This window comes from Peromyscus leucopus, chromosome 8b (genome assembly GCF_004664715.2).
Source record: "Peromyscus leucopus breed LL Stock chromosome 8b, UCI_PerLeu_2.1, whole genome shotgun sequence".
NCBI classification, from domain to species: domain Eukaryota; kingdom Metazoa; phylum Chordata; class Mammalia; order Rodentia; family Cricetidae; genus Peromyscus; species Peromyscus leucopus.
Window position 1 is genome coordinate 992,439 of NC_051086.1, and position 23,074 is coordinate 1,015,512.

The 23,074-nt window shown below is 56.6% G+C and overlaps 1 protein-coding gene across 3 annotated transcripts; it reads right to left on the reverse strand.

Moving 5' to 3' along the window:
* Positions 1 to 512: 512 nt before the first annotated feature.
* On the reverse strand, positions 513 to 21,374 carry Glis2 (GLIS family zinc finger 2). Of its 3 annotated transcripts, XM_028894873.2 has the most exons (8): positions 21,311 to 21,349; positions 10,334 to 10,411; positions 7,370 to 7,591; positions 6,223 to 6,395; positions 5,276 to 5,452; positions 5,060 to 5,193; positions 4,859 to 4,980; positions 513 to 3,142 (listed from the first exon to the last, which is right to left on the reverse strand). In XM_028894873.2, the coding sequence occupies exons 3-8, from the start codon at positions 7,539 to 7,541 to the stop codon at positions 2,352 to 2,354; spliced, it is 1,569 nt and encodes a 522-aa protein (XP_028750706.1). In that variant the 5' UTR covers positions 7,542 to 7,591; positions 10,334 to 10,411; positions 21,311 to 21,349; the 3' UTR covers positions 513 to 2,351. The 3 variants fall into 3 exon arrangements, with proteins under 3 accessions (XP_028750706.1, XP_028750705.1, XP_037057103.1); XM_028894872.1 differs by lacking the exon at positions 10,334 to 10,411 and having other exon boundaries at positions 21,311 to 21,374; XM_037201208.1 differs by lacking the exon at positions 21,311 to 21,349 and having other exon boundaries at positions 4,859 to 4,977; positions 10,334 to 12,730.
* Between the last annotated feature and the right edge of the window lie 1,700 nt (positions 21,375 to 23,074).

The following is a 23,074-nucleotide window of genomic DNA, read 5'->3' on the forward strand; positions in this document are numbered from 1 at the left end:
GGAGGCAGCAGCCTTTGACAGCCTGGTGGACGGGATGTTGGTGAACAGCTACACACCCACTTTAGTAAGCCTGTCCAGGATCTGTCACAGAGGCTTTGTTCCTCCTGTGTGTCCTACCACACAGTCCTGAGGAAACCAAAGGGTCTGCCTGTGCCTTCCCTCAAGATGAAGGAGCCCCGGCCCCAGAACTCCCAGCTGGGGTTGCATACTGCTCTCCGTGACTTGGGCAGAAAGTTCATGTGTAGCTGGGAAGGAGCTTTGGCCAGGTGTCAACATTTTCAGCAGGCAGTGGCAGATCAAGGCCTGAACCTTGTAGTTGAGAATAATTTGTACCCTCTTGTCCCTTACTGCCTACCCTTTCTAGTCCCAGGTGGGTGGGCCTTCTGATCTGAGTGAAGGTAGCCAGGGGCAGGTTGAGGGGAAAGGTCCAGGCCTTTAGGTGTCTAGTTGGAACGCCCATAGCCAAGATAGAGCAAGTGACCCAGTTCCTGGCACATCTACTATGCAGAAACCATCTTTGCAACTCACTTTTATTGTTTCTTTATAAACTTCCTCTCACATGGAGGAATATATTGTTATAGTCATTAGCTTATCTTTTTGTTTTGTTTTAACTCTATGCTAACAGCAATGGAGCCAAAAGGAGGAAAAACACAAGCTACAATAGAAAGGCACTTAGAACCTGTTAAAATACTGATGTCTGGGATGTGCGAGACGACGGACTGACAAGTACACTGGCCCTTCCAAGCCTGGTCTATCACGGAATCACATGCTGAGCTAATGTCGCCTTCCAGTGCCCGTGCTCTGCTCTGCGGCTCGAGTCTGAAACCCAATCCCCCAGCCAGGGACTTAAGGCCTAGGGCCCTAACGAGCCAGGAGGTTACTTGGATTATGGGTAGACCCGAAGACAGGAGACCAGCTCCTTAACTTGCTCACAGCCCCTTCAAGGGGTAGAGCCAGCACAGCCGAGCCCTATCAGGGCTGGGGTCCTAAGCCCAGCAGTTGGGCAGGTCAGGTCAGGGTGACCCTTCTGAAACAGAAGGGCAGTCTGGGGAAAAAGGAGAGTAGGCAGAGCTGCTCAGAAGAAGCAGAGCTGCTAAGGACCCCCTACCATCCCAGCAGCTTTTGTTCTAAGGATGGGGAGGTGAGGGGCTTAGTCACTCTGCAGCCGAGGACAGAGGACAGCAAGAGGCCGGAGCTGGCACACCTAGCCTTCTGAAGCTGTGGAGCACAGTCCTCCAATGTCCTTGGCTTAGTCTAGCCCTACATAAGTGCTGACCTTATTCTGAGGAGTGCAGGCCCTGGGGGAGCTGGCTCGGGGAGAGCCTGTGGGCCAGAGAGGCACCACCAACCAAGGAAAGGATTCAACTGGAAAGTCAGAGGAAACAACCTTGTCACGTGTCCAGGCCATTCTCTAGCCAGCTTTTCCCAAGCAGACGGTTGGTCCTCCAAATGCTGTGCTTGGCTGCCTAGCCTCCCTCACACCCAGGGGCTTCAGTGGTTTCTAGAAAGCTCCTTTCTGATGAGTCAGTCCTTCCCTGCATTCCATGACCTCGTAACCCCCAAACCTGGAGCCCACCTGGTATACACTGACACTTTGCAGACTTCTGCAGGGTAACAGTGCCAGGCCAAGCCAAGCTGGACCGGACCAGTACAATGATCCTTTGAACCTGCTTGCACACTCCCAAGGGAAAGCGGTGCTCAGCCACCCCTCCTCTTTAGAAAGCGTTGCCAGCCCTCTGGCGGTGCTGACTCGGGCAGAGGGGCACTGACAGCAGGCTTCTCTGCTAAGCAAGCAGGGAAGCACCTTGTCATAGCAGTAGACAGGGAAAGGCGGCTTTCTCCTGCGCCTTGGCCAGGGCCTGTGTCTGTCTTGCTCTCCCTCCAGGGGTGGGCCAGAGGGACAGGGGTCTAAGGAGTTCCCAGGCAGGGGCTCCCCAGCTGACAAGCAGGTAAGGTAGGGAGGAGTGTCAACCCGCCCAGACTGCTGTGGAGAGGAATGCACCAGAGCAAGAGGCAGAACTGAGTCCTTGGAGGACAGGCAGAGGAAGGCCTCACCCAAGCTACGGGCCGGGGAAGTGGAGGTGAGTGAGGCCTTAGCACCCAAGAGCATGGCCTCCTTGGACAGCAGGTCCAAGCCAAGTCCACTCTGGAGCCAGGAAGCCACCAAAGACCTTCTAGCACCATCCTTGCTACCCAGCTTGTCTGGGGCTGCAGCCTCCCAGGAAGCAGACACTTGGGCCCCTGGAGCAGCAGGATATTATTGCTATTTCGCAGAAGAGTTTCTGTTCGTCAGGGGATGAGCCCACAGTAGGTAGCTGGCCTGTCACAGCTGGTAGGTGGGTAACCCAGGTTCAGTTTACCACAGCTGGTTTGAGCAGCACAGACCCTGGTGGGATGACCACCCAGCCAGGAGTTAGCGCCTCTGGACTGCTGGCTGCCGAGTTGCCCGTGGACAGGTCCAGTACAGTGCCCGGGAGCAAGGGGAGTCCATCAGGGCTTGGCCGGGAGCGGCTGCGCTCCGTCCTCTCCAGGGGAGTCTTGTGGTCCTCCAGGCCCAGGACCCTGGCAGGCACTGACCCACGACCTTTCTCCCCCTCAGCCTTGCTACCAGCAGAACCACCCAGGAGAGAGACCACAGGCAGGCCTAGTCCACTAGCCCCAAAGGGTGAGGGCAACAGTGGGTTCTTGGCCAGATTGAGGGGTAGAACAGAGCCTGGCAGCCCAGGGCCCATGCCCCCACCTCCACCTCCACCACTGCCACAGGCCAGAGCACTGAGGTCAAGGGGGCCAGGAGCCAGGGGTAAGGGCAGGCCTGGCAGACTGGGGCCTCCAAAAAGGGCAGCAGGGTTTGGGATGATGATCTGAGCCCCACTGACATAGGAGCCACTGTCGGGAGTGGGCAATGGTGGTTTCGGGGGTGGGCGTAGCTGCAGGAGCTCCTGCTGTTCATGAGACACAAAGTGACCGTGGGCTTTGATGTGCTTGCGCAGTGAGCTGGGGTCGGTGTAGCGCTTGTGGCAGCCAGGCATCTTGCAGTAGTAGGGCTTGTCTACGTAGTGGGTACGGGTGTGCTTGAATCGGTCACTCGAGTTGGAGTAACGCTTGTTGCAGCCCTCATAGGGGCAGACGTAGGGCTTCTCACCTGTAGGGGTGGGCTGCATTGAGGGGTCTCAATTCTGCCAGATCTTTCCACCTGTCCCCTTGCCTCTCCCAAGCCCAGAGCTCCTGAAGCTTTCTGACTCTGATTTGGGAGACCATCCCTGTACCCGGATGAGGCTGACCCAGCTAAGGGCAGCTTGCAGGCGGAACTGCTGTGCACACATCAGATTCCTTTGCTATAGACCCCGTGAACACTGCTGGGCAGAATCAACCTTGGCGTGTGCGCCGATGCAGACCTGAGCCCTGGTAAGCACTAACAGTGCTGTCTTAGTCTTCCATGTGGCCTTGCTCAGAATGGCTCACAGTGTTCTTTGCTTTTGTTTTTGGAGACAGGGTTTCTCTATGTAGCCCTGGCTGTTCTAGAACATCTCAGTAGACCAGGCTGAGCTCAGAGATCTGCCTGCCTCCTGAGTGCTGGGATTAAAGGTGTGCACCACCTTACCTGGCTTGAATCACAAAGTCACTATGCTGACCAGGACAGGAGCCACCTGTAGCCACTCAGCCTTTGAAATGAAGCTGGGTCCAGAAGGAGATGTGCTGTGAGGCTAAGACAGACTACATCTCAAAGGCTTTGTGTGAAAGGAGGGCGTTTAATGTTCTGCTGTTTTGTTTTGGTCATTGTTTCTTTTCTTTTTTTTAAACATTTATTTATTATGTATACAATGTCCTGCCTACAAGCCAGAAGAGGGCAGCAGATCTCATTACAGATGGTTGTAAGCCACCATGTGGGTGCTGGGGATTGAACTCAGGACCTCTGTAATAACAGACAATGCTCTTAACTGCTGAGCCATCTCTCCAGCCCCATTGTTTCTTTTTAGAAATGGGATCTCACTGTGTTGATCAAGATAGCCTTGACCTTCTAAGTTTGCAGGATTGTGGCGCATGCTTTGATCCCAGCATTTGGGAGGCAGAGGCAGGCGCATCTCTGAGTTCAAGGCCAGCCTGGTCTACAGAGTGAGTTCCAGGACAGCCAAGGCTACAGAGAACTTGTCTCAAAAAAACACAATAAAAAACCCAACAACTTTCCCCCTTCCAGCTAATTATTTGGGAATGCAGACATTCATCACCATACCCAGGTTTGCTGACATGTTTTTAAAATATTAAAATAACCACACACACACACACACACACACACACACACACACACATTGGGTTTCATAGGACACATAATTACAATTAATTTCACCTATTTCCTTTTTCTTTTTTTTAATTTTGTTTTGGGTTTTTTGGAGACATGGTCTCATTATATAATTCTGGCTGGCATGGAACTTGCTCTGTAGACCAGGAAGGCCTTGAACTCACAGAGATCCTCTTGCCTCTTGCCTCCCAAGTACTGAGATTAAAGGTGTGTGCTACCATGCCCAGCTTGCTCTCTTTAATGGAGTAATGGAGTAACTTAAAATGAGGTGTGTGGTCTGTAGGGCTTGGGGCACAATGCGGAGAGACAGACCTGGTCTGCCAGCCCTAAGGTGGCATCAGATGATCATACCCATATAAGGGCTCCCCTAGCTAATGTCCCAGCACTTGGGAGATGAAGGCAGGAAGATTAGGAGCCCATGGTCATCCTTGGCTACACAGTTAGAAACCAGCCTGGGTTACATGAGACCCTGTCTCAAACAAGGGGAGCAGGGTATGAACAATGAGATTTGTCCCTCTTTCCAGCCTTTCCCTGGAGCCCCGGCCTCCAGGAGAAACTTACCTGTGTGGGAGCGGTTGTGGATCTTCAGGTTCTCCAGGCGGGAGAAGCTCTTGTTGCAGGTGGGGCATCGGTGTGGCTTCTCATTGGTGTGAGTCCGGATGTGGATGAGCATCTTGTACCTGCTCCAGGGAGGGCCCGGGGGCACACTCAGCTCAATGGGCACCCAGCCCCTCCCTTCCTGCCCTCACCCTGCTCCCTCACCTGGCATTGAAGCCACGGCCGTGGCGGGCACAGCCCTCCCAATGGCAGCAGTACCGAGCATCCTGTTCCGGCTTGACATGATGGTCATTGACATGGTCAACCAGGTCTTGGAGGAGCTCAAAGAGCTGGTTACACTGTGAGGCCAGGCAGACAGGGTTCTGATCCCAAGTAGGGTGCTGGCCCAGCCCTCACCACTCTTCCCAGCTCCCAACTCACCTTGGCCCATCGACACACCAGCTGCTTGGCCAGGGGCAGCTCCGGTGACAGGCACTTGTCCTTGGGGGGTGTGAGGAAGGAGGAAGCAGGTAGGTGCAGAGCTCCCCCAGAGCCCAGGGGCAAGAAGAACTGGAAGGAGCTGGGGACACCATCCAAATAGCGAAGTGTCTGGAAATCCTAAAGAGTAAGAGGTTAGCGTACCCCACTGGCAGGTCCAGACACACACACACACACACACACACACACACACACACACACACACACACCACTGCCACTTTGTTTTGTTTTTCCACACAGACTTTCTCTGGGTAGCCCTGGTTGTCGCCCAGAGATTCACCTGCCTCTGCTTCCCAAATGCTGGGATTAAAAGAAAAATGTGTGCCACCACTGCCAGACCAGACCTCTCACTTTTACCCTCATATGGACAGTGTTAAATTATATCAATACAGCTAGGTATAACACGCCTTTCACCCCAGAACTTGGGAGGCAGAGGCAGGGAGATCTCTGTAAGTTTAAGGACAGTCTGGTCTACATAAGGAGTTCCAGGACAGCCAGGGCTATATAGAGATCCTGTCTCAAAAAAAAAAAAAAAAAAAGATATCAATCCAAAAGACACCCTGAGTACTAATCCAAGGCACCTGTGTATATGACCTTGTTTGGAAATAGTCTTTTTAGGGGTAGTTAGTTAAGGTGAGGTCCTACTGCAGTATGGTGACCCTAAATCCAGCATCTTATGTCTTCATGGCAGAGGAAGGCCTAGACACAGACACACACGCAGGGGAAAGGACCAGCTGATGAAGATGTCACGTAGAGGTGACAGATGTAGTTAACAGCCTGGGAATGAGAATCCCTTTCTCTTGTTTCAAACCACCCAATTTGGTGGCACCTGCCTAGGAGCCCTAGGCAGCCAACATACCCTCTGTCTCTAGAATCTCCCCCCTCCTTACCACAGCAGTCGGCAGTGGAGGCAGGTCCCCATTGCCCTGGCGCTCAGGGGACAGGGAGCTGCTGCCATTTGGGGAGTCCAGTCCAGATGGTGGTGACAAGCTGAGGTCCCCCAGGGGAGCTGTGGAAAAGCGTCCATCCACCTTCTCAGGGAACTTGGGGTTCAGCAGGAAACCTGAAGAAGATCCTGTTTCAGGGAAGCAAGCTAGAGGCCTGTTGGACCAAGTCCCACCACTTCGGGATCCCTACCACCATTTTCGACTATTCTGGGACCCCAGATACCCAAAGAGCAGCCAGGACAGTTATAGTCATGACATCATCAGTCTGACCTTCGCCAGGAGAGCTGGCTGCCAGAAACAGGGAATGGGGCTGGCATGGTGGTTCATACCTGTAATCACAACACTCAGAAGGCTGAGGCAGAAGGATCAAGAATTCAAGGCCATCCTGGGCTATATAGTGAGTTCAATGCCAGCCTGCACTACACCAGACCATCTCAACAACAACAAAAACAACAAGATGAGACTTATCTGATACATGGAACTGGAACACAAGACTACCTCACTCCCTGTCATGTTCTACCTTAGTGTTCCTTTCTATAAAATGGGAAAATTGGGATGGGCTGACTCTTTTATCTCAAGCATGAGATAAAACTGGTTCTCAAGTCCAGTTGAAGGTACAGCAGATGAGGTGAGTACCACCACACTACAGGGAGCACAAAGCATCTTTAAGACACATCTGCCTAGCTCTGTCCCCAATCGCCACCCAGTTTAACCAGCCATACAATCTTGGAATCCAGAGACAATCCTGGGACTTTTGCTACTGCTTTGCCCCCCTCTACCTCTTTCCAGATCCTTCCACAGGCCCTGGTTGGAGGTATTTGTTTGTTTGTTTGTTTGTTTGTTTGTTTTTTGGTTTTTCGAGACAGGGTTTCTCTGTGTAGCTTTGCGCTTTTCCTGGAACTCACTCTGTAGCCCAGGCTGGCCTCGAACTCACAGAGATCCACCTGCCTCTGCCTCCTGAGTGCTGGGATCAAAGGCATGCGCCACCACCACCCGGCTAGGAGCCAGTTTTAAATGCCCAGTGAGTAAATTGGGCAGGTCTCATAGGATGAATGGACAAGCATGGAGGTGGTACTTTCAAGCACAGTACCTGGTGGGGGGGAGCCTGGGGAGCCAGGTGTGGGGCTATCATCCACCAGACCCAACTCCCTATGCAAAGGGTGATGTCGGACCACACCCAGTGTCCTTTCCCGCTTCTCTCTCGCCGCCCGGAGCTTGGTGATGCTCAGCTTTAGGTCAAGCGGCTCGTCCAAGGAGTGCATGGTGATGGGGAAGGTCAAAGAGGGTACCCAGCTGGTCTTCAGGCAGGAACCTGGGGAAGGACACAGGCTGCATAGTGACACTGTACCCGTAGGTTTCTCCTTCCGCTATACCCACCAAAACCTGAAGAAGCAGAGGAGCAGAGACAACACCCTGAATGGCCTGGCTCACAGATCTCACAGAGGGTCACCATCCACCCAATGCAAGATTCCACTGCCACGCCCTAGAAGCCTTTTGGGATAGGCCAAGTTTATGATCTCCACTTAATGGTGAGAATAAATGTTCGAAACTGACTCTGGTGACGGTACTCACAATCTGGCAGAACAGCCAGACTTGAAGCTACGTCTCCCAGGACCTAGCTGGCTAAGTCCCAACTGTCACTTCTGATAGAATAGGAAGCTATGCTTGGGAAGCCTGCCAGTCTGAATTCAGAGACCTAAAAGCAGGCTAGGGAGCAACAAGCATCCTCCAAGATGTAGGTAGCATTCCTCAGTGGCCAATTAAGCACCCAGGTGCCAGAAGTGCCTGTTCAGGGCAGGGAACTACGTCACCTCCGAGGGAAGCAGGCTGAGGGCCTGTCCCAGGCAGGCTGTGTAAAGCTTGGCCATGAGAGTAAGGCAGAAAGAAGGTAGGCCTTCACAAGCCACCAGGGGGCAGCTGGGGACTGTGGTCAGGCCAGCTCTGCAGGGTCTGTTGGACCAGCAAAGGACAGTAGGTAGTATTAAAAAGCAAAAGCTGGTAGTGATATTCTTCTAATTTCGTTCTGTGATGCTCCTCCTGTTTGCACAATTTCTCACTGGTGTCACCTCCACACATGTAAACAGACTCACAAGCCCCCCTGACCTAAGAATAAGGCCAGCTCTTCCCCAGCAAACTTCATTTTTCCAGAAGCAGCAGACTCTCCACCCATGAGAAGCCTCCTAGCTGTTTCCTCCACCTTTGTTCACACAGACTGTCACACCTTCAAAATCTTTTTACTAGACACCCACACTATGAGACTCTACCACTGTATTTAAAACAAAAAGCGGGCATGGCGGGAAGAACCACGACCTGGGACATCCTTGGAACCAGAGCTGCCCAAGTGCCCTTACAGGGGTGAGCACGCCAGAGAGGACAGTGCTGTGCCCCAGCCCATCTCTCCTCCAAGGCAGCTTCGCCTACACGGTCCTTGCTTGCACCCCAGCCCGCACATGCTTTCTACTGATCTCCCACAAGCTCCAGCTTTCAGGGCGTTCCCTAGGTACACAGGATAGTCCCTTCCTTGGCCTGCGACAGTGCTAGTGAGGACGTATCTCCAGCTCCCACTACATGTGGCTACACGCGATCTGGGCACACTAGGCCGCATCACTGGAGCACAGGAAGCCCGTCTTCACTGTGGGATTCAGGTCTGCAACTTGTCTCCACGGAAGCTGTCGGATGCCCTTGTTATGGCTCAGGCCATGCCTGGACTAGAGGCCCTCATTGACACCCCGGTGACCCTCTGAGGATTCCCAAACCCAGGTAGTTGGGCAGGTGACAGTGATGGGTGGCCTGTCTAGGCAAAGGCTGCCCTCTGCTTGACCTGCAGCCCATTAGGTCTGTCTGTCTGTCTCTCTACCTGTTTATTTTTAGACACAGGCCTAGTTCAACCTCCCTGAAGCTGCTCTATGCTGGGAGCCTGGAAGGGGAGGAAGGAAGTAAATATTTATGCTGATTAAGAATTCAGGAGCCAGGAAGGGCTGGTGGCCTAGTCCCTCTTCTGGCCCAAGGCCACAGGCCTCCCTGCCCCCAACACCCACCATGGAGAAAAGAAGACCACTGGCAAGGTGCCTGAGCTAGAAGAACCAAGTGCTGACTCGCAGTCACAGTGCCAACTGAGCAGGAGCCTCTGGCACCTGCCCCGGTCTCACGTGGTCCTCCCACCAGAGGGAGCCTGGGAGGAGGCACTAGTCTGTCACCTGGTTCTGAGGACCTCAGGGTGAAGTGTTCACCTAGGGCTGAGAAGGCCCCAGCAGGAGCCCATCTCCCTGGGTGGAGCACCCACAGCAGGAAAGGGGACTCCAATGACTGCCTCCCACCATCAGTGAACCCAGTCTCCAGGGACACCCCTTCACTTCCTGTCCCTGGGTTCTGCCCTGGGAGGTAGGGGTTCATTTTGGAAGCCAGAACTCAGCCCAGGCGCCGCAGCCCCTCCTGGGAAAGGAAGAAGGAACCGCCCCAATGAGTCTCGCTAGTTTTCCTACCCATAGCCCCCCAGGGAGTAGATGGCCTATGACCCCACTCACGCTCTGACCTTGGCCAACCTCAAAGTCCTCACCCCTCTCCCATTCCCAGCCAGCAGCAGCCAGTCTGGGCTCAGCTTCGCTCTTTGTTACAGAGCTAGGTGAAAAGCAAGCGAGAGGCGGGTCCCTCACCCTTCTAAACAGTCTCTGCAGCTCAGCCCCTCCAGAGCTGGCCCTGTCAGCACCAGCCAGACTGAAATGCTTAGAACAAGGACCATGGGGGGCTGTGACCCAGAAAAGGTGAAGAAGCTGCCTCCCTAGCCAAGACCTGGCTGCTTGCCCTTAGAGTTCTGGAGATCAGTAGGTAGAAGCTGGTAGTCCACAGGAGCAGGGACCTCACCTATCCCAGTCAGGTGTTCACGGTGCAGTGCTATGGGCAGACCCCACCAGCCCGCTACAATCCCGACCTTGCTGGGGAAACCACCAGGGCCTCAGTTTCCCTACTGGTCGGGATGGCCAAGTGCCTCACACCCCATTCTGGCTGTGGGAGAGCTCACTTGCCGTAGGCTGGGTGCACCCTGCGACGCACCTACCTGCATGGGCCCGAGAAGGGGGCCCACATGGAGGTGGTCGTGTGGTCGCATGGCCCAGGCCCCACGAGGCTCCTCCAGCTGCAAAAGGAACTAATTAGAACAGAGGGAGCTGGAGGGAGCGGCGGTAAGGGAGGAAGTGCAAGAGGGGCTGGCTGAGCAGGGACCACCAGGGCGGCAGAGGTGGGGACAGCCCTCCCACAACCCGGGGCGGGGGTCACCCTGAGGGTGGGCTGGGCACCCCCGCCCCCCGGCCAGCCATGCCAAGACAATGACTGCCATTGTGCGCCTGCCGCAGACCCTGTGCAGACAGCCCCCAGCTGCAGCTCCTGCAGGGCACCCGGCCCCCTACAGACCTATCTGCCACCACCCCTCCCTCTTGGGGAAACCGAGCTTCAAAGTCACCAAGCTAATAGAAGAGGACCAGGACCCTGCTCAGGATGACGTCCTTCCTTCCCTGCCTCAGGGAGGGTATTTGGTTAGCCTTGAGTCTGGAGGGGTTAGAAAGGGAGGCCTACCTATGCGAGGTCGTCCCTCGGTCCCTGGCAAACGTTTAAGTACAAGGACCCAAGCAAGGTGGGGACTGTATCCTTGCCCATCTACCCCACAGCAGTGTAGCTAATGTGATGAAGAACACCCCATTCGCCAGGAGTAGTCTTGAAACTGTCCATTTGGTGAGCTACAGCAAACCCAGCCTAGAACTTACAGACAAGGGCCCAAGATGCACCTCTCCATGTAGTCAGTGATGGTGGCACATGCCTATAATACCAGCACTTGAGAGATGGAGACAATTAGATCAGTAATTCAAGGCTAAGGTCAGCCTGGACTCACACACAGACACTCACACACGTCACGGTCTCACTGAACAAAAGTTAAAACCAACTTGTCCCTGATGTGTGTCTCCAAATCTGGTAACCTGGACCATCACTTTAGCACTCTGGTCTTACAGACTGGAATCTGAAGGCTGGGGGAAGTTCCTACCCCAGGCTGCAATCATGGGTGGCAAGACCAAGACCAAAGCCATGGTGCCTGTCACCGTGACTGCCCTAGCCAGTGGCTGACAGTCCAACATGCCAGCATCAGTTACAGCAGGTGATACTTCATGCCACTTTCCAGATGCAGAAACGGAGGCTCAGGAAGGTGGCCTGCCCTGGTCACAGGGCTGCTTAGGTTGGTCACCACCTCCTCATCCCGAGGGCTTACGGAGCTAGGGGCAGAACCAGGAAAGGCAGCAGGCAGGCTGGGTGGGCACTAGAGGGGTGACAGGGTCGGGGGCCACCAGAAGGCTGGGAGAGCTGAAGCAGAAACGCTGCCAAAGCAAACTGCCCACAACCCCACATTCCTGGGAATCGGCTGTGCGCCGTGCCCTGGCCAAGAGCTCCACCCGCCTTGGCCGCCCAGTGAGGGAGGCTGGAAGGAACAGGACCTCTCGGGGGCCCCCTTCCCAACCAGGCAGCAGGCAGGGTTCCAAACACGGGTCAGACAACATGGTCTGCTCGGCTGCTTCCTGCCATGTCCCCTGACCCCCCTCTCCTCTTTCCTAAGGTGGGATGTAATATTCAACACACAGAACAGAGTTAGACACACAGTAAGCACGTAGTAAAACTCATTCTAAGTGTCACCACTGAAGTCCCTAGTCTATAAGGACAACCCTGAGGAGGGACTGGCCCTCCCTGTGTACCCACAAACATTAAAATCTCATTCCAGACCAGAACTTTGGCTGGCCTGTACCCCTTGGAAGAACCTTGGCCCTCTACTGTCCTGTGCAGTGACCACAGAGTTGGGGGAGCACCCACCAGCAGGGAGCCCTCCCTGTGGAGCCTGACTGAGCACTAAGTGGCCCTGGATGGAGGGTGCAGTGGCCAGAGGCACGTCCTAGAAGGGTTTGGGGTGTGCCTTCCTTGGAAACCCATGATTAGGTATAGCCCCATGCCAGTCCAAGAGGGGCACCTAGCCTGCATATACCACCTCAGTAGAAACTCAAATGTCCCCAGACAGCCAGTCCAGATCAAAACACTTCTCGCTAGAGGGCACTGGGGACTGGCTGAGCAGCAGCCGAGCACTCGGTTTGTAGAGAACTTGGCTACGGCAAGTTCCCAGAGCAAAGCTTGCATCAAACTTCCTGGCCGTAGCCTCCTCTGGCTGTGTGGCCTCCCACAGGTCACTGTCACTCTCCAAGCCTCCGGACGACAGTTTCCTCATTGGTACTCAAGCACTACAATAATGATCCCAGGACATCCTATAGGACTAGCCTTGGCCCGGTGCCTGCCCCATGGAAGATGCTGGTAACTGGGGCTAGTCACAAGCCCTAAGGGTTCCCATTTCTGCCCCGGGCTGAGGGTGACCCACACAGTGAGTCTCCCAAGGTCACCCAGAGCTGAAGCAGAAAAAGCCAGCAGGTGTGCCCCCATCACCCGCACCCCCCCCCCAGAGGCACTTCCTTGTCCTGCACCAACAGGAGCAGTGACGAGGGCCGGGAGAGCCTCAACATCCCCGGACACTCATGCATACATGTGGCCCTCCAGCTGCAAGGTCTGTCCGGCCAAGAAGCCTCCAAATGTTCTGGTGGCTCTGGGCCCCTTCTCCGGCCCCCACCTCCCGCTGCCTGCCTGCCTGCAGCCACCTTTGAACAACTATGTCTGGTATTTTCCTGTCTGCCCAGCTTTGGGGGGGGCAGGTATGGGGCCATGAGCAAGGCCGCACCTGGGCCTCAGCCAGCGGCAAGCCAGCCAAGCAGCCCCCACACTGCCTGCCAGGCTGGAAGGGAAGGACACAGGGCTGGGCAAGGCCACCAAAATCCCTGGGAGGGGTGGGCAGCAGGGAGCCAGACGGGGCACACACCCAGCAAGGCCGAGCACAGGCAGAACTACCATTCGGGGACTGGAGGCGTATGTAGCCTTTTTGGTAGAGTGCTTGCCTAGCACACACAAGACTCGGGGCACTGCACAGACCAGGTGTGGTGGCAAAGGCCTGTAATCCCAGCATTCAGGTCAGCATGGGCAACATAGTAACACCCCGTCTCACAAAACAAAAAAACAAAACCTGCCACACTGCTGTTCCGGGGAGGGGAAGTCATGTGCAGTGGGGGTGAGGAATAGCCTACGTGCACTCACTGGAGTGCCGAGGCCAGCACAGGTAGCGCCAGTATTTCACCGATGGGCAGTCGGTGGGCAAACATGCGTCTCACCCTTGGGCACAACAGCACCGAAGCCTCGCCTCGGTCTCAACGGCAGGTGCCACTGCTTAGGGGACCGGATAGGTATGGGTGACCAATCCACAAAGGCAAGGAAACTACTTCCCACGCCCAGCAAAGCCCATAAGCACATCAGGAGGTCCACACCTGAGGCCCACTCCTCCCACTCCCCTGGGGCAGACACCAGGCCACTGTGACCAAGCACACCTGCCAGCTCCCCAGCGGGAGGGTGGAGGCGGGCTCTGGACTTTGGCCCTTCCGGGCCGCTTCATTTGTGCATTCCAATGCGAGACTCTCTGCTGGGGTCCAGGATAAGTCAGATGGAACAAGACCTGAAGGTCGTGGCTATGGAGGCAGTGAAACAATGTCAGGGGTACCCAGCTCTGCGGGGGGCGTGGGGGGGAGGGGGGCAGATCTGATAAGGCCAGGAGGACACAACAAACCTGGGAGCTAGAGCTGGTGTCACCTGCCTGTACTTCCCGCTACTTGGGAGGCTGAGGCAGGAGGATTACAGATTCTGGACTATAGGGTGCATCCAAGGCCAGCGTGGACAACACAATAAGATCCTGTCTCAAAAAGTGAAAAGAGGAGAGATCCCTCCCATGGAGGCCCTCCTACTCTCGGGAGCTCTTTCTCACTTAAGTCTGCATTTGCTCTAAAAATACAAGTGGCTCAGGGGGAGAGAGCGCTTGCCTGGTGTACAGGAGACCCCGGGTTTCATGCTAGTACCGTAAGAAGAGCAGAAAGTCTGGGGACAAAGGACCAAGTACTCCCTGGCCAGGGACAAGCCAACAGCCTCCCCGTGGACTATCCTGGTTTAGCCTGCCACTCTTCAAGTTAAAGTAAACTGTCAAGGTCACTGCTTGCAAACCACGGGGAGGCTGGGATTCAAAGCAGTCTTCCTGGCCCAAGGTTGCACCAAAGCACCAAAGGAATGCCCCTCCAAAGCCCACAGTAGGTCTGGCTGTCATTCAGGAGAGGACAAGGCAGCAGAGGAAGAGGCCTGTCAGAGGGACTGGACCAGGAGCTGAGGAGCACTGGGGAGCCACAGCCTGTTCTGCACAGAGGAGTGCCACTTGGCCCTTCCGCTCACAGCCTCCTACCCTTAGCCTCTCCTTAGAATCCTTGCCTCCCGAAAAGCCTGAGGCTTACTTATCAAGTGGACAGCTACCCATACTCCCCTGCAGCTATCAGCTCCCTGACCCCTCCTCCGGCATGTCTTCTGTGACATACCCTCTCCAGCCTCAGCCTCTTGGCTCACCTTGTCCCTGCTGCTGCTGAAGGCCGGTGATTCACCAAGCCCAACAACAATGCCACAACAGCCCTGGGTCCAAGTCCTGGCGAATGCATCACTAACACCACAATGTCGCCAACCCTCAACTGTGCCAAGTGTGCCTGGCCCTTTCAGTGAGTGTCCTGGGTAGTGGCACCCAACCTTCGGCCTCAGGCTTTCTCCAGGCAGAAGCCTCCTTCCAAGAAAGGCCTGAAGTGGGTAGAGACTAGGGCTCCCGGGCAGCTCCGAGCCCACTGAGGAAGAAAAGGGGTGACCAGGACTAGAGAAGACGGCTCAGTTGGTAAAGTCTTGCCAGGTAAGCATAAGCACCCGAGTTCAGGCCTCAGAACCCATGAGACAAAGGCCAGGCACAATGATCCATACTTATAATACCTATACTGGGAAAGCAGACAGACAGATCCCTGGAACTCAGCCGAGCTGAGGTGAGTCCAGTGAGTCCAGGGCTATCAGACAGCTTCTGAGGAATGACACCCAAGATCAGCTTCTGGCCTCTACATACACAACACACACTCACACATGTATGCACAAGCATGAAGACACACACACACACACACACACACACACACACACACACACCAAGGGAAGGTCATCCAGCAGACCCTCGCCCTGCTCCTGCTGACCCAGAGCCCAATCCTCTTCCCATAATGAACTGAGCAGAGATGTGAAGTCCTGAGCTATGGGGTGGAAAAACCAGTTATGTCTTGATTTGATATAAGGCGAGACCCTGGGTCTCAGCTTCCCCACTGTAAAAGAATGGGGCTGGCCTGGACACCTGGGAGCTGGGACACCCCAGAACATCCAGACTGGTTTCCTCACGTGGCTCTGTCGCACCCAAGCTTCACGTCTCCCAAACGTTTGGTCTTGGGTGGGTGTTTGTTGAGTGAGTGAGTAAGTGAATTCAGATGCATGTCTATTATCAGGTGAGGTGGTAGGTACAGGTGCCTTAAGCCCTACAAATGGAAGTGTCTTCCAAGGTCAATGTTGGAAGCAGGACCCAGTAGTCTTTTCCTCCTGTCTGGGGCACACACTGGGACCAGGTAGACTAGAACAAGGGTTGAGAGGGGAGAAATGGTATTGCCATTACTGGTCAGCTAGGAGGACTAAAAGGACCCAACTCCTCAGCTTCATCCCTGGGACTCCCACCTACCCTAGCCCATACTAGTATTGCTGCTGGCCTCTACCCTTCACCCTTCCTCAGAGTCATCCCTTTCTGCCTAGCTTACCCACTCAGCTCCACAAAGCAAACCCAGAAGCCAGGGAAGCCTTCAAATCCATCCTCACTCACAAGGAAATGCCCATCAGAAGGGGCCTGCCAGACCCAACCTGATCCAGGGTCTGTGGAACAGAGCAGGATAAGGTATCCTTGTGACTCGGCCCCCAGCACACAGGAAGGAGGGAGGGACTTCAGAACAGGAAAGATGAGAAAAGGTCCAACAGCCTTCTCAGAGGAGGGGCACCACAGCTGGGGGCCAGGGCACCTGTACATGGCAGTGTGGGCTCTGAATGAAGACCAGTGTGACTCAGGGAGCACTAGCCCAGGCAGGCTGGACTATGCCAGTCAGATGCAGAGGGCAGTGGAGGCAGAGAAGACAGGCTTCCTGGGTGGGATACGGGCGTAGACTTGGGAATTAGGACTGGAACCGAGCAGGTTCCAGTTGAAGTGGCATTTCATGGCCCAGACAGTTCCAGACGCCAGGATACCTTACCCTGCTCAGTTCCACAGACCCTGGGCCCTCAGAGACTTGATCAGGTTGGGTCTGGAAAGGTAAGATAGGCCTGCAGGCCTCCCTGGCTTCTGGATTTGCTTTGTAGAGCTGAGTGGGTAAGCTAGGCAGAAAGGGATGACTTCTGTCCTCCCCTCACTCCAAGAGACCACAGGACAAGTCACCAAATCTCTCAGAGCCTCAGTTTGCCCCCACTAGCCTCCCCAAACCCTTTTTACTGCTGAGATCTCAAGGAGATGGTGGGCAAGATTGGTGGGCATGGTGAACCACAGAGACCCTGTCTGGTGGGCCGGACTGTTGTCTCTCAGGCTCCCAGCTAACTCAGGAGGCTCAGCAGCCTCCAGGGTCCTCTGCTGGGTTTCCAGCCACTCCTGGTCCCCTCTCGTAGCCCTCTGCTAAGGCACACACACTTCACAACTGCAAGGCCCCAGACCCTCCCTGTGGTGGGAACTACCTGGCCTCTCAGGCATCCAAGACAAAGGACTTGAGGAGCCCTTGCTGCTCACAGTCCTGGCACTGGAAGATTCTCAGCCCCTTTGCCCATCCCCCACCAAGGGCATCTGGAGCAGATGGGAAGCCCCTGCTCCTGAAGCCGACTCATTCCCCTCCCAGCCCAGCCACCAGCTAACGAGGGCCTCCCCCTCCCGTCTGGGGGATGGGGAGTGAACAGCCACAGTCAAGGACTGTGCCTGCCCAGCCTGGAGGAAGGTGTCCCAGCTGCAATGCCAGAAGGGTCACCCAGGCTGGACCTCTGGACTCCCAGGGGATCAACCAGTGATAAAGGAGGTTTCTAGAGGCCTTCTTAGGAAGACCTGTGAGCACCCCCTCCAGGGCAGGAATGGGGAGGAGAGCCAGGCCTAACCACTCATCCATCACACTTCTCCCATGGAGAGGTGGGGTGAGGCAGCTCCAAAGGAAAGGGAGCCAGGGGCTCAGGGAACCCAGCTGAGGACAAGGCCCCAGCTACATCCAGACTGGGAAGCTGGCTGACACGCCCCCTCCCACAGATCTAGATACCCACTGGCCCTTTTCCATCCCCAGCCTCAGTAGTTCCTCATTTATCAAATTGGGATTAATGGGTCTGTCCCAGGTTTGGCAATTTCAGGTGAGGGTGCAGTCTCTGTCAAGTTGGCCAGGCAGTGGAAGGCATGTATGCTGGCTGGATTTTTCCAACGGGTACTCAGGAGGGATTAGCGCCCCATCCCCCAACAGCACCGGTCCATTGCTGTCCCAACCCAACCTACCTGGGGACTGCTGCCACTTTTTATTATCCAGAGTAGGAGGGATGTCTCTGCTAAGGGGAAGATGTGGGGGCACACATTCAGGCACAAACACTCGACCACGAGCACCAGCAGGCTCCGTCCTGTTCCTGAGATCAAAGCAATGGCTCAGTCTGTCCAATCAGCAGTGGAGGTGCTTGCTAAAAATGCCCAGTTCCCATCCTGGCCACACTTGTATTAAAACTCCCCAAGGTAGGGCCCAGTGCAGCCACCTAAGAGAAACACGGGGTGAGCAGCTTCGTCCCAAGCCTCACGAGGACTACAGTCCATCCTCCCAGAACTGAGACAGAGTCACCTGGCTCTGGTGTCCTCGGAGAGGTGAATCTCCATATGTATGCTGGCTTCTAACTCAGCATGGGGGTATTCCACAACTCCTGAAGGCGGCTTCTAAGCAGGATGGAGAACCTCAATGCTCTGGCTAGACCCAGAGACCCTTGCAACAGCTAAGAAAGGGTCCCTCATTGCTTAGCACACACCCATGTCAGCCACAGGGTCCCCACCATCCTTGAAAAGGGCCTCCCCACTCAGTACTTTATAATAACCGCTGTAAGTGAACAGAGAAGGGATTCAGGGGCAGCCTTGGGAAAGGCTTAGCCCCTCACTCTGCCCTGATTGAGGGTCTCTCCTTTGAAATCCAAATTTCCCACTTGGGTGAAGAGCCCACCTCATTTTCCCCCGGGATGCAGGAACCCTCAGCGGATCTTGCAGAGAGGCACATGAAGCTGGGGGATCAAGCCAGGAGCATAGCACAGGCACACCCCAGCCCTCCTTCTCGGTTAAAGAGCCCCAAATGCATCCCAAAAAGCAGAACTACAGGCCCCAGCCTCAACATCTGGTCCCCCAGCCACAGCTGTTACCCTCCTCCTTCATCCTGGGATTGCCCCAAACCCTGCCCAGCACTGGCACCGCCCTCTCCCATAAGTGGGAAATTCAGATTCCAGGAGAATCCAGCTGGGGAGTCGGAAATGTGCATGGGAAAATGTCGTGAGGAAAAACACATTCTTCACTCTACACCGGAGCCAGCACAGACCCTGGAACAATTTAGGTGGCCAGTGGACCCTCCCACGGCACAGGGCCAAGGCTGGGCCAGCCTTGGAGGGGAGCCTGAGACGCAGAGGTGAGGTCCAGCTTCCCTCCAGCCCTAGGGAGGGGCCCTGGCAGACCTCTGTCTGCCTGGGGTCCGGTTTGCCCTCTAGCCCCTCACTGGTACTCCCACTAAGGAGAGGGCCAGAGAAGAAATGGCTATGGCTACCCTTTCGCAGCTGAGCCTTTTAGAAACAAAAGCTCTGTGGGGATGAGGTTTGCACGATTGTTTAAAATGAGGTTTTGGGATGTCTGTGGCATCCAGTTATTCATACTGGCTCCACCCACGGATAATTGAGAGTTGGCTTTTGTTGGACGTATCCTTTCTCCCTGCCCCCACTGACAGGCCAACCTAGTCTTAGGACTCAGAAAGCTCACCTTGCCTGACCCTAGAGTTTACAGATGAGGAAACTGAGGCCTGGACAGAGGAAGAGCCAGGCCAAAGAACACCCAAAAGCTGGTGGTTATGCCAAGATTTGAACCCAAGACGCAAAAAGTGTGTTTTGGCCAGGAGCTTTTTCCCATTCACTCTACACAGCTTGTGTCCTGGCTCCAGCAAGTCCCCAAAAGCCACTGACCCCAAAAGCAGTAGTGCCTGGAAGTGGGGTGACTCATTGTCTGGCTTCCCAGCCCCCCCTATCTATGAGGGAGGGCTGGCAGGTGTCCCTGTATAGAGAGAGCCAAGAGGGAGAGTTGCCCCAGGGGGCCGGGGCTCGGGTCACTCTGGGGACGGAGAGCCCCAGCTGGAGGGATTTAACACCAAAGGTCAGGGGTCACAGACAGGGAAGGGCAGGCAGGCACAGGGGGTCAGGGGGTCAGCACTAATGGTAGCTCCGGAAAGAGGGGGGAGGGGGAAAGGCTAAAAAAACAGGTCTGCTTCCAAGGGGTCCCCACCCCACAAAACCAATGCTGGCACAGTCCCGGGCTTGACTGGCAGCAGACAGGGACATACTGAGCTAGGAATGAGCTGGGAATGGACTAGACTACAGCTCAGCAAGGGGTGTCTTAGGAGACCCCCCCAGGTGCAGCCCCTCCCCCAGTACAGTCCAGGGCCAGCTGTGAGGCCCAGCCTGAGCCCAGAGGGAAGAAAAGAGGAGGCCAGAGGGAGGGCTCTGAGGTCACTAGAGAGGGATGTGTGGGCTGGGATGAGACAGCTGTGGTACTGTGCCACCAGAGTGGGGTCTGGGGAGAGGTGGGCACACTGAAGTGGTCCCTTTACACCCCCTGATCCAAGGGGCTTCAGAAAGCTGGCAAGGAGAGCAATTGTCTCCCTAGCCACTGCCTCAGACCCACCTTCCTTCCCGGGTGCCAGGACAGCTGAGAGGCTGCTGTGCAGAGTACCTGCCACGGAGGACCAGACTCAGGCCCTAACCCTGTCCCAGACGAAGACCCATGGGAGCTCAGGCCTTGGTAGGGCCATTGGCTGGCCTGGCTGCCCCCTTGGTGTCAAGCATTCCCTCCAGAGCCAAGATCTTGGGCTGCGATGGCTGGGGGCCCAGGGCTCCTCCCAGCATCCCTTCCAGCTTCCCAGGCCCCAGGGCAGGGCTGGGCAACTCCCTGCAACCAGTGCTTCCCGGCCACCCTCCGGCTGGGCTGGGCGGGCCCTCCAGGATAGGCAGCCAGGCAGCATGCTGCCCTGTTGTGGCCTGAGTACCCTACTGGGCAGGGCAGTGTGCCAAGGCGTCCAGGTGCCAGCCTGGACTCCAGCCCCATCCCAGGGGGCCTGCAGGAAGACACAGGAATCTTCCTGGTAGGAGGAGGATGCACCTGCCTAGCCCCCTCCTCCAGGCCCACCCTGAAGATACAATCACTCACCCTCCCCATCCTGCCAGGTCCCTCACCTGCTTCCATCCACCTCGCAGGAGTGGACCAAACGCTAGACAGTTCTCCAGCTCCTGGTGCTGAAACAAGGGACGCCCCACTCCCTGCCTTTCCCAGGGCTTGCAAAGGGCAGCAAGAAGACTTCCCCCAGGCAGGGAGGGCACCTTCCAAGCAACCTGAGCGCACCGGTGAGCAAACGGGGCTGCCTGATGCCCCTTACAACTTCATGCCCGGGCTCCGGGTGCCCCCCTCTCACCTCGCAGCGCACCCCCACCGAGACCGCCCAACTTCCCCACTGAAGTTTGCGCCCGCCCCGAGCCCGGCCGCAGTTCGGCTCGGCCTCCAGACAGAAGGAGGGAAGGGAGGAGAAAAGACTGGGAGATCGAAGGACCCAGCCAGGGAGCAGGCAAGGGAGGGAGCGCGCAAACCAGCGAGCGCAGGGGCCTCAGCGAGGGCTCACAATGGCCCGGGCCGAGGCGTGGACGCGGGAGGGGGAGGCGACCCTCGGGCCCCGCGGCCCCTCACCGCAGCAATGTCCCCGGCCCGGTCCGCGTCCTCCCGGCGCGACCCCGGGGGGCTTCCTACCTCGGCGGCCGGGCTGACTGGCTCCGGCTGCGGGTTCCGGCGGTCGGGGGACAGCGGGGGGCGGGCGAGGGGGAGGGCCGGGGCGGGCGGGGGCCCGGGCGCTAGGCTCACGGGGCGCGGGCTCCCCTGGCGCGGCGCCCGGCGCCCGGCCGCTCCGCCACATCTGCAGCTCGGGGCAGGGAAGGTGGCCGCGGCGGCCCGGCCGTGCGGGGATGTCTTTGCGAGGGAGGGAGGAGAGGGGAGGAGGGAGGGGGCGGGAGGAGGGACCGTCGGCCGTGGAGGAGGGCGAGGAGGAGGGGCGCGGGGGGCGGCCCCCTCCCTCGCGGCTCACTCGCTCCCGCCCTCCCTGCAAACCCCTCTCGCCACCGCGGCCCCAGGCCCGGGGCGCCAGCTGCCAGGCGGAGCGTGCGCGTCGGGGGGGAGGGGGCGGCCGGCTGGGCCGGGGGAGGGGAGGAAGGGCGGACAGCAGCGGGAGCGGGCACCGGGAAGGAGGGAGGGAGCCCCGCCGTGGCCGAGGCGTGAGTTCTCCTCGACACCCCCCTCGCCTGCCGCGGTCCCGCCCCCGGCCCGAGGGCAGCGCTAGGACACGGCCCGGAGGTGGCCTGGGAGGCGGGGGTGGAGGGGTGGGGGGGAAGGACGAGATATCCCGCCCCTGGGGAAGCCTGGGAGAGGGGCGGGCGCGCCGGCCTGGAGGAAAAGCCCCAAGGACCGGGAAGATGGAGGAGGCTGCAGCGGCCGAGGGGTGGGGACCCTCGCCTCCTCCTGCGGGGTCACCTTGGCCAGGGCCCCCTGCAGCCCTGGGCAGCCGGGAAGGCGGTAGGAATGCCTCTCACAAGGCCCTGATTTCTCCGCCCAGCCCAGTTCCAGGAATGCTCAGGCAGAGGCCCTTTCTGATTCTGACAGGTTCGAGGCCACGCTCCGCACTTCCAGCTCTGCCTTGTCTTCAGCCTCAGTTCCCCTCCTGGTGAAATAAGCACAAGGCCTGGCCCCAACAAATCCAGGATTCCGATATCTTGGTGACTGCAGCCGAGACAGCCTGGGTCCCCCAGCCCGAGCGCCGCAGCGGTCACCACACTTGGGGTCAGTAAGTTCAATGAGTTGGACACTGAGAAGTGGATGCAAGTCAGTGACGTTTGCACACGGCAGCTAAGCTGTTTTCTACCTTTTCTTGGGAAGCTCGGGCTTGCATTCTTTAGTGTTTTCTTTAGGCGATTCCTGAGTCCGCGCCTAGGATCTTCCTACCTGTCTTCTGTCTGGTGATAAATCTGTGTTCAAAAAGACAGTCCTCCTGATCCGAAGCTGGACTTGAGCACAGGCACTTCAGATCAGCACCCCCAGTAGGTGAAGTACTGACTCCGGTTTGGAATTCTGTTTTCATTCCGGCATTTGATACCGCGGTCTGCGCCAGAGCCACATCAAGATGTGGGTCTTGATCACAGGGCATCCCCATCACCAGGCACTGCCCTTGGCACACGCTCCTGATCAGGTGCGCAGGTAGGCACATAATTGGTGCTCCTGATGTGAACAAACGCACACGTAGTCAGTACTCTTAACTGATTATGTAGCCATGATGTTGCTCCTTACATTTGTAACGAAGACACGTATTAGCTGCTTATGATCTTTCAGTACACGAAAGGGGTTTAGGAAGGACGGTTCACTAGGAGCAAAAGCCGTAAGGCAGGGATAAGGTTGCTCTCCCCATCCCCATTTCTCATGTGTAGATAATGTCACAGTGCTGCCCGGTTAAACATTAGCTGGCAGATG